Here is a 17502-nt window from a genome sequence, read left to right on the forward strand (position 1 = left end):
ACACTATTAACACTATTAACACTATTAACACTATCACACTATTAACACTATCACACTATCACTATCACACTATCACACTATTAACACTATCACACTATCACACTATTAACACTATTAACACTATTAACACTATCACATTATTAACACTATCACACTATTAACACTATTATTAACACTATCACACTATTAACACTATCACACTATTAACACTATTAACACTATCACACTATCACACTATTAACACTATTAACACTATTAACACTATCACACTATTAACACTATCACATTATTAACACTATCACACTATCACACTATTAACACTATTAACACTATCACACTATAACACTATCAACACTATCACACTATTAACACTATCACACTATCACACTATTAACACTATTAACACTATCACACTATCACACTATTAACACTATCACACTATCACACTATTAACACTATCACACTATTAACACTATCACACTATTAACACTATCACATTATTAACACTATCACACTATTAACACTATCACACTATCACACTATTAACACTATCACACTATTAACACTATTAACACTATCACACTATCACACTATTAACACTATCACACTATTACACTATTAACACTATCACACTATTAACACTATCACACTATTAACACTATCACACTATTAACACTATCACACTATTAACACTATTAACACTATCACACTATCACACTATTAACACTATCACACTATTAACACTATTATTAACACTATCACACTATTAACACTATCACACTATCACACTATTAACACTATCACACTATTAACACTATTAACACTATTAACACTATTAACACTATCACACTATCACACTATCACACTATTAACACTATCACACTATTAACACTATCACATTATTAACACTATTATTAACACTATCACATTATTAACACTATCACACTATTAACACTATCACAATATTAACACTATCACACTATTAACACTATCACATTATTAACACTATTATTAACACTATCACATTATTAACACTATCACACTATTAACACTATCACACTATTAACACTATTAACACTATTAACACTATTAACACTATCACACTATTAACACTATTATTAACACTATCACACTATTAACACTATCACACTATTAACACTATCACACTATTAACACTATTAACACTATCACATTATTAACACTATTAACACTATTATTAACACTATCACACTATTAACACTATTAACACTATTAACAATATCACACTATTAACACTATTAACACTATTAACACTATTAACACTATCACACTATTAACACTATTAACACTATTAACACTATTAACACTATCACACTATTAACACTATCACACTATTAACACTATCACACTATTAACACTATTACACTATTAACACTATCACACTATTAACACTATCACACTATTAACACTATCACACTATTAACACTATTATTAACACTATCACACTATTAACACTATTATTAACACTATCACATTATTAACACTATTATTAACACTATCACACTATTAACACTATCACACTATTAACACTATTAACACTATCACATTATTAACACTATTAACACTATTATTAACACTATCACACTATTAACACTATTATTAACACTATCACACTATTAACACTATCACACTATTAACACTATTAACACTATCACACTATTAACACTATCACATTATTAACACTATCACATTATTAACACTATTATTAACACTATCACACTATTAACACTATCACACTATTAACACTATCACACTATTAACACTATTATTAACACTATCACATTATTAACACTATTATTAACACTATCACACTATTAACACTATTAACACTATTAACACTATCACACTATTAACACTATCACACTATTAACACTATTATTAACACTATCACACTATTAACACTATCACACTATTAACACTATTATTAACACTATCACATTATTAACACTATTATTAACACTATCACACTATTAACACTATTAACACTATCACACTATCACACTATCACACTATTAACACTATTATTAACACTATCACACTATTAACACTATTATTAACACTATCACACTATTAACACTATTATTAACACTATCACACTATTAACACTATTAACACTATTATTAACACTATCACATTATTAACACTATCACACTATTAACACTATCACACTATTAACACTATCACACTATTAACACTATCACACTATTAACACTATCACACTATTAACACTATTAACACTATTATTAACACTATCACACTATTATTAACACTATCACACTATTAACACTATTAACACTATCACATTATTAACACTATCACACTATTAACACTATCACACTATTAACACTATCACACTATTAACACTATTAACACTATTATTAACACTATCACACTATTATTAACACTATCACACTATTAACACTATTAACACTATCACATTATTAACACTATCACACTATTAACACTATCACACTATCACACTATTAACACTATCACACTATTAACACTATCACATTATTAACACTATCACACTATTAACACTATTAACACTATCACACTATTAACACTATTAACACTATCACACTATTAACACTATTAACACTATTAACACTATTAACACCATTATTAACACTATCACATTATTAACACTATCACATTATTAACACTATCACACTATTAACACTATTATTAACACTATCACACTATTAACACTATTAACACTATCACACTATCACACTATTAACACTATCACACTATTAACACTATCACACTATTAACACTATCACATTATTAACACTATCACACTATTAACACTATCACACTATTAACACTATTAACACTATCACACTATCACACTATTAACACTATCACACTATTAACACTATTAACACTATCACACTATTAACATATCACACTATTAACACTATCACACTATTAACACTATTAACACTATCACACTATTAACACTATCACATTATTAACACTATCACACTATTAACACTATTAACACTATTAACACTATCACATTATTAACACTATCACACTATTAACACTATTAACACTATCACACTATTAACATATCACACTATTAACACTATCACACTATTAACACTATCACACTATTAACACTATCACACTATTAACACTATCACACTATTAACACTATCACATTATTAACACTATCACACTATTAACACTATTAACACTATCACACTATTAACACTATTAACACTATCACACTATTAACACTATCACATTATTAACACTATCACACTATTAACACTATTAACACTAACACTATCACACTATTAACACTATTACACTATTAACACTATTAACACTATAACACTATTAACACTATCACACTATCACACTATTAACACTATCACACTATTAACACTATCACACTATTAACACTATCACACTATTAACACTATTAACACTATTAACACTATCACACTATTAACACTATTAACACTATCACACTATTAACACTATCACACTATTAACACTATCACACTATTAACATTACTAACACTATCACACTATTAACACTATCACACTATTAACACTATTAACACTATTAACACTATTAACACTATCACACTATTAACACTATTAACACTATCACACTATTAACACTATCACACTATTAACACTATCACACTATTAACACTATCACACTATTAACACTATTAACACTATTAACACTATCACACTATTAACACTATTAACACTATCACACTATTAACACTATCACACTATTAACACTATCACACTATTAACACTATTAACACTATCACACTATTAACACTATTAACACTATCACACTATTAACACTATCACACTATTAACACTATTAACACTATTAACACTATCACACTATTAACACTATCACACTATTAACACTATCACACTATTAACACTATCACACTATTAACACTATTAACACTATTAACACTATTAACACTATTAACATTACTAACACTATCACACTATTAACACTATTAACACTATTAACACTATTAACACTATTAACACTATCACACTATTAACACTATCACACTATCACACTATTAACATTATTAACACTATCACACTATCACACTATTAACACTATTAACACTATCACACTATTAACACTATCACTATCACACTATTAACACTATCACACTATTAACACTATCACACTATTAACACTATCACACTATTAACATTATCACACTATTAACACTATCACACTATCACACTATTAACACTATCACACTATTAACACTATTAACACTATCACACTATTAACACTATCACACTATTAACACTATCACACTATTAACACTATCACACTATTAACACTATCACACTATCAACACTATTAACACTATCACACTATCAACATTATTAACACTATCACACTATTACACTATTAACACTATCACACTATTAACACTATCACACTATTAACACTATTAACACTATTAACACTATCACACTATTAACACTATAACACTATTAACACTATTAACACTATTAACACTATCACACTATCACACTTATTAACACTATCACACTATCACACTATTAACACTATTAACACTATTAACACTATCACACTATTAACACTATTACACTATTAACACTATCACACTATTAACACTATTAACACTATTAACACTATTACACTATCACATTATTAACACTATCACACTATTAACACTATCACACTATCAACACTATTAACACTATCACACTATTAACACTATTAACACTATTACACTATTAACACTATTAACACTATTATTAACACTATTAACACTATTAACACTATCACACTATTAACACTATTAACACTATTAACACTATTAACACTATTAACACTATTACACTATCACACTATTAACACTATTACACTATTAACACTATTAACACTATCACACTATTAACACTATCAACACTATTAACACTATTATTACACTATTAACACTATCACACTATTAACACTATCACACTATTAACACTATCACACTATTAACACTATTAACACTATCACACTATTAACACTATTAACACTATCACACTATTAACACTATTAACACTTTATTAACACTATCACACTATTAACACTATCACACTATTAACACTATTAACACTATCACACTATTAACACTATCACACTATTAACACTATTAACACTATTAACACTATTAACACTATCACACTATTAACACTATCACACTATTAACACTATTAACACTATCACACTATTAACACTATTAACACTATTAACACTATTAACACTATTAACACACTATCACACTATTAACACTATTAACACTATTAACACTATTAACACTATCACACTATTAACACTATCACACTATTAACACTATTAACACTATTATTAACACTATTAACACTATTAACACTATTAACACTATCACACTATTAACACTATATATTAACACTATTAACACTATTAACACTATCACTATTAACACTATCACACTATTAACACTATTAACACTATCAACACTATTATTAACACTATCACACTATTAACACTATTAACACTATCAACTATTAACACTATCACACTATTAACACTATCACACTATTAACACTATTAACACTATCACACTATTAACACTATCACACTATTAACACTATCACACTATTAACACTATCACACTATTAACACTATCACATTATTAACACTATCACACTATTAACACTATTAACACTATTAACACTATCACACTATTAACACTATCACACTATTAACACTATCAACACTATTAACACTATCACACTATTAACACTATCACACTATTAACACTATCACATATTAACACTATCACACTATTAACACTATTAAACACTATCACACTATCACACTATTAACACTATCACACTATTAACACTATCACACTATTAACACTATTAACACTATTAACACTATCACACTATTAACATTATAACACTACACACTATTAACACTATCACACTATTAACACTATCACACTATTAACACTATCACACTATCACACTATTACTACACTATCACACTATTAACACTATTAACACTATTAACACTATTAACACTATTAACACTATCACACTATTAACACTATTAACACTATCACACTATTAACACTATCACACTATTAACACTATCACACTATTACACTATTAACACTATCACACTATTAACACTATCACACTATTAACACTATCACACTATTAACACTATTAACACTATTAACACTATAACACTATTAACACTATCACACTATTAACACTATCACACTATTAACACTATCACACTATTAACACTATTAACACTATTAACACTATCACACTATTAACACTATTATTAACACTATCACACTATTAACACTATCACACTATTAACACTATCACACTATTAACACTATTAACACTATCACACTATTAACACTATTAACACTATCACACTATTAACACTATCACACTATTAACACTATTAACACTATTAACACTATCACACTATTAACACTATCACACTATTAACACTATCACACTATTAACACTATTATTACTACACTATCACACTATTAACACTATCACACTATTAACACTATTAACACTATCACACTATTAACACTATCACACTATTAACACTATCACACTATTAACACTATTAACACTATTAACACTATCACACTATTAACACTATTAACACTATCACACTATTAACACTATCACACTATTAACACTATCACACTATTAACACTATTAACACTATCACACTATTAACACTATTAACACTATTAACACTATCACACTATTAACACTATTAACACTATTAACACTATCACACTATTAACACTATCACACTATTAACACTATCACACTATTAACACTATCACACTATTAACACTATTAACACTATTAACACTATTAACACTATTAACATTACTAACACTATCACACTAACACTATAACACTATCACACTATTAACACTATCAACACTATCAACACTATTAACACTATTAACATTAACACTAACACTATCACATCACACTATTAACACTATTAACACTATCACACTATCACACTATTAACACTATTAACACTATCACACTATTAACACTATCACACTATTAACACTATCACACTATTAACACTATTAACACTAACACTATTAACACTATTAACACTATTAACACTATCACACTATTAACACTATCACACTATCACACTATTAACATTATTAACACTATCACACTATCACATTATTAACACTATTAACACTATCACACTATTAACACTATCACACTATTAACACTATCACACTATTAACACTATCACACTATTAACACTATCACACTATTAACATTATCACACTATTAACACTATCACACTATCACACTATTAACACTATCACACTATTAACACTATTAACACTATCACACTATTAACACTATCACACTATTAACACTATCACATTATTAACACTATTAACACTATTAACACTATCACACTATTAACATTACTAACACTATCACACTATTAATACTATCACACTATTAACACTATCACACTATTAACACTATCACACTATCACACTATTAACACTATCACACTATTAACACTATCACACTATTAACACTATCACACTATTAACACTATTAACACTATTAACACTATCACACTATTAACACTATTAACACTATCACACTATTAACACTATCACACTATTAACACTATTAACACTATTAACATTACTAACACTATCACACTATTAACACTATCACACTATTAACACTATTAACACTATAACACTATTAACACTATTAAACACTATTAACACTATTAACACTATCACACTATTAACACTATCACACTATTAACACTATCAACACTATTAACACTATTAACACTATTAACACTATTAACACTATAACACTATTAACACTATTATTAACACTATTAACACTATTTACACTATCACACTATTAACACTATCACACTATTAACACTATAACACTATTAACACTATTAACACTATTAACACTATCACACTATTAACACTATTAACACTATCACACTATTAACACTATCACACTATTAACACTATCACACTATTAACACTATTAACACTATCACACTATTAACACTATTAACACTATCACACTATTAACACTATTAACACTATTAACACTATTAACACCATTATTAACACTATCACATTATTAACACTATCACATTATTAACACTATCACACTATTAACACTATTATTAACACTATCACACTATTAACACTATTCACACTATCACACTATTAACACTATCACACTATTAACACTATCACATTATTAACACTATCACATTATTAACACTATCACACTATTAACACTATTAACACTATCACACTATTAAACACTATCACACTATTAACACTATTAACACTATCACACTATTAACACTATCACACTATTAACACTATCACACTATTAACACTATTAACACTATTAACACTATTAACACTATCACATTATTAACACTATCACACTATTAACACTATTAACACTATTAACACTATCACATTATTAACACTATCACACTATTAACACTATTAACACTATCACACTATTAACATATCACACTATTAACACTATCACACTATTAACACTATCACACTATTAACACTATCACACTATTAACACTATCACACTATTAACACTATTAACACTATTAACACTATCACACTATTAACACTATTAACACTATCACACTATTAACACTATCACACTATTAACACTATTAACACTATTAACACTATCACACTATTAACACTATTAACACTATCACACTATTAACACTATCACACTATTAACACTATCACACTATTAACACTATCACACTATCACACTATTAACACTATCACACTATTAACACTATCACACTATTAACACTATCACACTATCACTATTAACACTATTAACACTATCACACTATTAACACTATTAACACTATCACACTATTAACACTATTAACACTATCACACTATTAACACTATCACACTATTAACACTATAACACTATTAACACTATTAACACTATTAACACTATCACACTATTAACACTATTAACACTATCACACTATTAACACTATCACATTATTAACACTATCACACTATTAACACTATTAACACTATTAACACTATCACATTATTAACACTATCACACTATTAACACTATTAACACTATCACACTATTAACATATCACACTATTAACACTATCACACTATTAACACTATCACACTATTAACACTATCACACTATTAACACTATCACATTATTAACACTATCACACTATTAACACTATTAACACTATCACACTATTAACACTATTAACACTATCACACTATTAACACTATCACATTATTAACACTATTAACACTATTAACACTATCACACTATTAACATTACTAACACTATCACACTATTAATACTATCACACTATTAACACTATCACACTATTAACACTATCACACTATCACACTATTAACACTATCACACTATTAACACTATCACACTATTAACACTATCACACTATTAACACTATTAACACTATTAACACTATCACACTATTAACACTATTAACACTATCACACTATTAACACTATCACACTATTAACACTATCACACTATTAACATTACTAACACTATCACACTATTAACACTATCACACTATTAACACTATTAACACTATCACACTATTAACACTATTATTAACACTATCACACTATTAACACTATCACACTATTAACACTATCACACTATTAACACTATCACACTATTAACACTATTAACACTATTAACACTATCACACTATTAACACTATTAACACTATCACACTATTAACACTATCACACTATTAACACTATCACACTATTAACACTATTAACACTATTAACACTATCACACTATTAACACTATCACACTATTAACACTATCACACTATTAACACTATTAACACTATTAACACTATTAACACTATTAACACTATTAACACTATTAACACTATCACACTATTAACACTATCACACTATTAACATTACTAACACTATCAACACTATTAACACTATTAACACTATTTACACTATCACACTATTAACACTATCACACTATTAACACTATAACACTATTAACACTATTAACACTATTAACACTATCACACTATTAACACTATTAACACTATCACACTATTAACACTATCACACTATTAACACTATCACACTATTAACACTATTAACACTATCACACTATTAACACTACAACACTATCACACTATTAACACTATCACACTATTAACACTATTAACACTATTAACACTATCACACTATTAACACTATCACACTATTAACACTATCACACTATTAACACTATCACACTATTAACACTATTAACACTATTAACACTATTAACACTATTAACATTACTAACACTATCACACTATTAACACTATTAACACTATTAACACTATTAACACTATCACACTATCACACTATTAACACTATTAACACTATTAACATTACTAACACTATCACACTATCACACTATTAACACTATTAACACTATCACACTATCACACTATTAACACTATTAACACTATCACACTATTAACACTATTAACACTATTAACACTATCACACTATTAACACTATTAACACTATCACACTATTAACACTATTAACACTATTAACACTATCACACTATTAACACTATCACACTATCACACTATTAACATTATTAACACTATCACACTATCACATTATTAACACTATTAACACTATCACACTATTAACACTATCACACTATTAACACTATCACACTATTAACACTATCACACTATAACACTATCACACTATTAACACTATTAACACTATCACACTATTAACACTATCACACTATTAACACTATTACACTATCACACTATTAACACTATCACACTATTAACACTATCACATTATTAACACTATACACTATTAACACTATCACACTATTAACACTATTAACACTATCACACTATTAACACTATCACACTATTAACACTATCACACTATTAACACTATTAACACTATTAACACTATCACACTATTAACACTATCACACTATTAACACTATCAACACTATTAACACTATTAACACTATTAACACTATCACACTATTAACACTATTAACACTATCACACTATTAACACTATCACACTATTAACACTATTACACTATTAACACTATATTAACACTATTAACACTATTAACACTATAACACTATTAACACTATTAACACTATTAACACTATTAACACTATTAACACTACACTATTAACACTATTAACACTATTAACACTATTAACACTATTAACACTATCACACTATTAACACTATTAACACTATTAACACTATTAACACTATCACACTATTAACACTATCACACTATTAACACTATAACATTAACACTATTAACACTATTAACACTATCACACTATTAACACTATTAACACTATTAACTATTAACACTCACACTATTAACACTATCACACTATTAACACTATTAACACTATCACACTATTAACACTATTAACACTATCACACTATTAACACTATTAACACTATTAACACTATTAACACCATTATTAACACTATCACATTATTAACACTATCACATTATTAACACTATCACACTATTAACACTATTATTAACACTATCACACTATTAACACTATTAACACTATCACACTATCACACTATTAACACTATCACACTATTAACACTATCACACTATTAACACTATCACATATTAACACTATCACACTATTAACACTATCACACTATTAACACTATTAACACTATTACACTATCACACTATTAACACTATCACACTATTAACACTATTAACACTATCAACATTAACTATCACACTATTAACACTATCACACTATTAACACTATTAACACTATCACACTATTAACACTATCACATTATTAACACTATCACACTATTAACACTATTAACACTATTAACACTATCACATTATTAACACTATCACACTATTAACACTATTAACACTATCACACTATTAACATATCACACTATTAACACTATCACACTATTAACACTATCACACTATTAACACTATCACACTATTAACACTATCACACTATTAACACTATTACACTATTAACACTATCACACTATTACACTATTAACACTATCACACTATTAACACTATCACATTATTAACACTATTAACTATTAACACTATCACACTATTAACACTATCACACTATTAACACTATTAACACTATTAACACTATCACACTATTAACACTATATCACACTTATTACACTATTAACACTATCAAACACTATTAACACTATTAACACTATTAACACTATTAACACTATCACACTATTAACACTATTAACACTATCACACTATTAACACTATCAACACTATTAACACTATCACACTATTAACACTATTAACACTATTAACACTATCACACTATTAACACTATTAACACTATCACACTATTAACACTATTAACACTATTAACACTATTAACACTATTAACACTATTAACACTATTAACACTATTAACACTATCACACTATTAACACTATTAACACTATCACACTATTAACACTATTAACACTATTAACACTATCACACTATTAACACTATCACACTATTAACACTACTATTAACACTATCACACTATTAACACTATTAACACTATTAACACTATTAACACTATTAACACTATCACACTATTAACACTATCACACTATCAACACTATTAACACTATTAACACTATTAACACTATTAACACTATCACACTATTAACACTATTAACACTATCACACTATTAACACTATCACACTATTAACACTATTAACACTATCACACTATTAACACTATTAACACTATTAACACTATTAACACTATTAACACTATTAACACTATCACACTATTAACACTATCACACTATTAACACTATCACACTATTAACACTATTAACACTATTAACACTATTAACACTATCACACTATTAACACTATTAACACTATCACACTATTATTACACTATTAACACTATCACACTATTAACACTATCACACTATTAACACTATTAACACTATTAACACTATTAACACTATTAACACTATACACTATTACACTATTAACACTATTACACTATTAACACTATTAACACTATTAACACTATTAACATCACACTATTAAACACTATCAACATTAAACACTATTAACATCACACTATTAACACTATTAACACTATTAACACTATTAAACACTATTAACACTATTAACACACTATTAACACTAACACTATTAACACTATCACACTATTAACATTATTAACACTATCACACTATCACATTATTAACACTATTAACACTATCACACTATTAACACTATCACACTATTAACACTATCACACTATTAACACTATCACACTATTAACACTATCACACTATTAACATTATCACACTATTAACACTATCACACTATCACACTATTAACACTATCACACTATTAACACTATTAACACTATCACACTATTAACACTATCACACTATTAACACTATCACACTATTAACATTATCACACTATTAACACTATCACACTATCACACTATTAACACTATCACACTATTAACATTATTAACACTATCACACTATCACATTATTAACACTATCACACTATTAACACTATCACACTATTAACACTATTAACACTATTAACACTATCACACTATTAACACTTAACACTATCACACTATTAACATTATTAACACTATCACACTATCACATTATTAACACTATCACACTATCACACTATTAACACTATTAACACTATTAACACTATCACACTATTAACACTATTAACACTATCACACTATCACACTATTAACACTATTAACACTATTAACACTATCACACTATCACATTATTAACACTATCACACTATTAACACTATCACACTATCACACTATTAACACTATCACACTATTAACATTATTAACACTATCACACTATTAACACTATTAACACTATCACACTATTAACACTATTAACACTATCACACTATTAACACTATTAACACTATTAACACTATTAACACTATTAACACTATTAACACTATCACACTATTAACACTATCACACTATTAACACTATTAACACTATCACACTATTAACATTATTAACACTATTAACACTATTAACACTATTAACACTATTAAACACTATCACACTATTAACACTATTAACACTATTAACACTATTAACACTATCACACTATTAACACTATTAACACTATTAACACTATTAACATTATTAACACTATTAACACTATTAACACTATCACACTACTAACATTATTAACACTATCACACTATTAACACTATTAACACTATTAACATTATTAACACTATTAACACTATTAACACTATTAACACTATCACACTATTAACACTATTAACACTATCACACTATTAACACTATTAACACTATTAACACTATTAACACTATCACACTATTAACACTATTAACACTATCACACTATTAACACTATTAACACTATCACACTATTAACACTATCACACTATTAACACTATTAACATTATTAACACTATTAACACTATTAACACTATTAACACTATTAACACTATCACACTATTAACACTATCACACTATTAACACTATTAACATTATTAACACTATTAACACTATTAACACTATTAACACTATCACACTATTAACACTATCACACTATTAACACTATCACACTATTAACACTATTAACACTATCACACTATTAACACTATCACACTATTAACACTATTAACACTATTAACACTATTAACACTATCACACTATTAACACAGATGCATTTAAACCACGTGTGTGTTAAGAAAACACACACACACACACACACACACACACACACACACACACACACACACACACTGTGTACCTGGAGCAGTAGGTGGTATTTGAGGACTCTCTGCATGGGAACCATGAGTAGGTCACGCAGAGAGAACCTGCCACTGTTAGCCCTCTTAGAGCACTCCTAGAGAGGGGAGGGGAGGGGAGGGATCAGTTCAGTGTAAATTAAAAGAGAATAAGCTACTTCAGAGTATCCACCTCTCTGTCCTCCTCCATGTTTCATATGGGTGATGTATCCACCACTATTCTCACCTCTAGTTTCATCTTAACTCCTTCCTTCATGGCGGACATCTTGTCCAGGTGTTTAGTAGCTGCTTCCACCTGACTGCAGTACCGCCCATACGGCAACAACCTGGGAGAGAGAGGTATATTTCAGCAATGAGGCTGAAGGGGTGTGGTGTATGGCCAATATACCACGGCTAAAGGCTGATCTTACGTAAGACGCAACGTGGAGTGCCTCGACGTAGACCTTAGCAGTGGTATATTGGCCATATATCACAAACCCACAAGGTGCATTACTGTAGAGCTGCCGCTTTCAAGGTGCGAGACTCTAACCCGGAAGCTTACAAGAAATCCTGCTATGCCCTGCGGCGAACCATCAAACAGGTAAAGCGTCAATACAGGGCTAAGATTGAATCATACTACACCGGCTCCGAAGCTCGTCTTATGTGGCAGGGCTTGCAAACTATTACAGGCTACAAAGGGAAGCACAGCCGTGAGCTGCCCAGTGACACGAGCCTACCAGATGAGCTAAATCACTTCTATGCTCTCTTTGAGGCAAGCAACACTGAGGCATGCATGAGAGCATCAGCTGTTCCGGACGACTGTGTGATCACACTCTCCACAGCCGACGTGAGTAAGACCTTTAAACAGGTCAACATACACAAGGCTGTGGGGCCAGATGGATTAGCAGGACATGTGCTCCAGGCATGCGCGGACCATGACTACAGACCCGTAAATGACTACAGACCCGTAGCACTCACGTCCGTAGCCAAGAAGTGCTTTGAAAGGCTGGTAATGGCTCACATCAACACCATTATCCCAGAAACCCTAGACCCACTCCAATTCGCATACTGCCCAAACAGATCCACAGATGATGCAATCTCTATTGCACTCAACACTGCCCTTTCCCACCTGGACAAAAGGAACACTTATGTGAGAATGCTGTTCATAGACTACAGCTCAGCGTTCAACACCATAGTGCCCTCAAAGCTCATCACTAAGCTCAGGACCCTAGGACTAAACACCTCCCTCTGCAACTGGATCCTGGACTTCCTAAAGGGCCGCCCCCAGGTTGTGAGGGTAGATCTGCCAGGCTGATCCTCAACACTGGAGCTCCCCAGGGGTGCGTGCTCAGTCCCCTCCTGGACTCCCTGTTCACCCACGACTGCATGGCCAGGCACGACTCCAACATCATCATTAAGTTTGCAGACGACACAACAGTGGTAGGCCTGATCACCGACAACGACGAGACAGCCTATAGGGAGAAGGTCAGAGACCTTGCCGGGTGGTGCCAGAATAACAACCTATCCCTCAATGTAATCAAGACTAAGGAGATGATTGTGGACTACAGGAAAAGGAGGACTGAGCACGCCCCCATTCTCATCGACTGGGCTGTAGTAGAGCAGGTTGGGAGCTTCAAGTTCCTTGGTGTGCACATCAACAACAAACTAGAATGGTCCAAACACACCAAGACAGTCGTGAAGAGGACATGACAAAGCCTATTCCCCCTCAGGAAACTAAAAATATTTGGCATAGGTCCTCAGATCCTCAAAAGTTTCTACAGCTGCAACATCGAGAGCATCCGGACTGGTTGCATCACTTCCTGGTCTCTGACCGCACTACAGAGGGTAGTGAGTACGGCCCAGTACATCACTGGGGCCGAGCTTCCTGCCATCCAGGACCTCTACACCAGGCGGTGTCAGAGGAAGGCCCTAAAAATTGTCAAAAACCCCGGCCACCCCAGTCATAGACTGTTCTCTCTACTACCGCATGACAAGTGGTACCGGAGCGCCAGGTCGAGGACCAAAGGGTTTCTCAACAGTTTTTACCCCCAAGCCATAAGACTCCTGAACTGGTAATCAAATGGCTACCCGGACTATTTGCATTGTGTGCCTCCAAGAACCCGTCTTTTTTACGCTGCTGCTACTCACTGTTTATCAATATGCATAGTCACTTTAACTATACATTCATGTACATACTACCTCAACTGGGCCGACCAACCAGTGCTCCCGCTCATTGGCTACCCGGACTATCTGCATTGTGTCCCACCCACCAACCCCTCTTTTACACTACTGCTACTCTCTGTTCACCATATATGCACAGTCACTTTAACCACATCTACATGTACATACTACCTCAATCAGTCTGACTAACCGGTGTCTGTACGTTGCCTCGCTACTGTTATAGCCTCTCTACTTTATGTAGCCTCGCTACTGTATGTAG

At 30.1% G+C, this 17502-nt stretch overlaps 1 protein-coding gene across 1 annotated transcript in view; it reads right to left on the reverse strand.

The window, feature by feature from the left end:
• The window catches only part of LOC115127438 (proto-oncogene vav-like), an 83841-nt gene that overhangs the window by 25837 nt on the left and 40502 nt on the right, over positions 1-17502 (reverse strand). The window contains exons 11-12 of the mRNA XM_065002189.1: positions 15310-15409; positions 15086-15181 (exon numbers count right to left, since the gene is read on the reverse strand). Of these exons, the coding sequence (XP_064858261.1) occupies positions 15086-15181; positions 15310-15409 (196 nt within the window). The remainder of the gene's footprint in view (positions 1-15085; positions 15182-15309; positions 15410-17502) is intronic.

Source organism: Oncorhynchus nerka, linkage group LG15 (genome assembly GCF_034236695.1).
Source record: "Oncorhynchus nerka isolate Pitt River linkage group LG15, Oner_Uvic_2.0, whole genome shotgun sequence".
NCBI lineage: Eukaryota > Metazoa > Chordata > Actinopteri > Salmoniformes > Salmonidae > Oncorhynchus > Oncorhynchus nerka.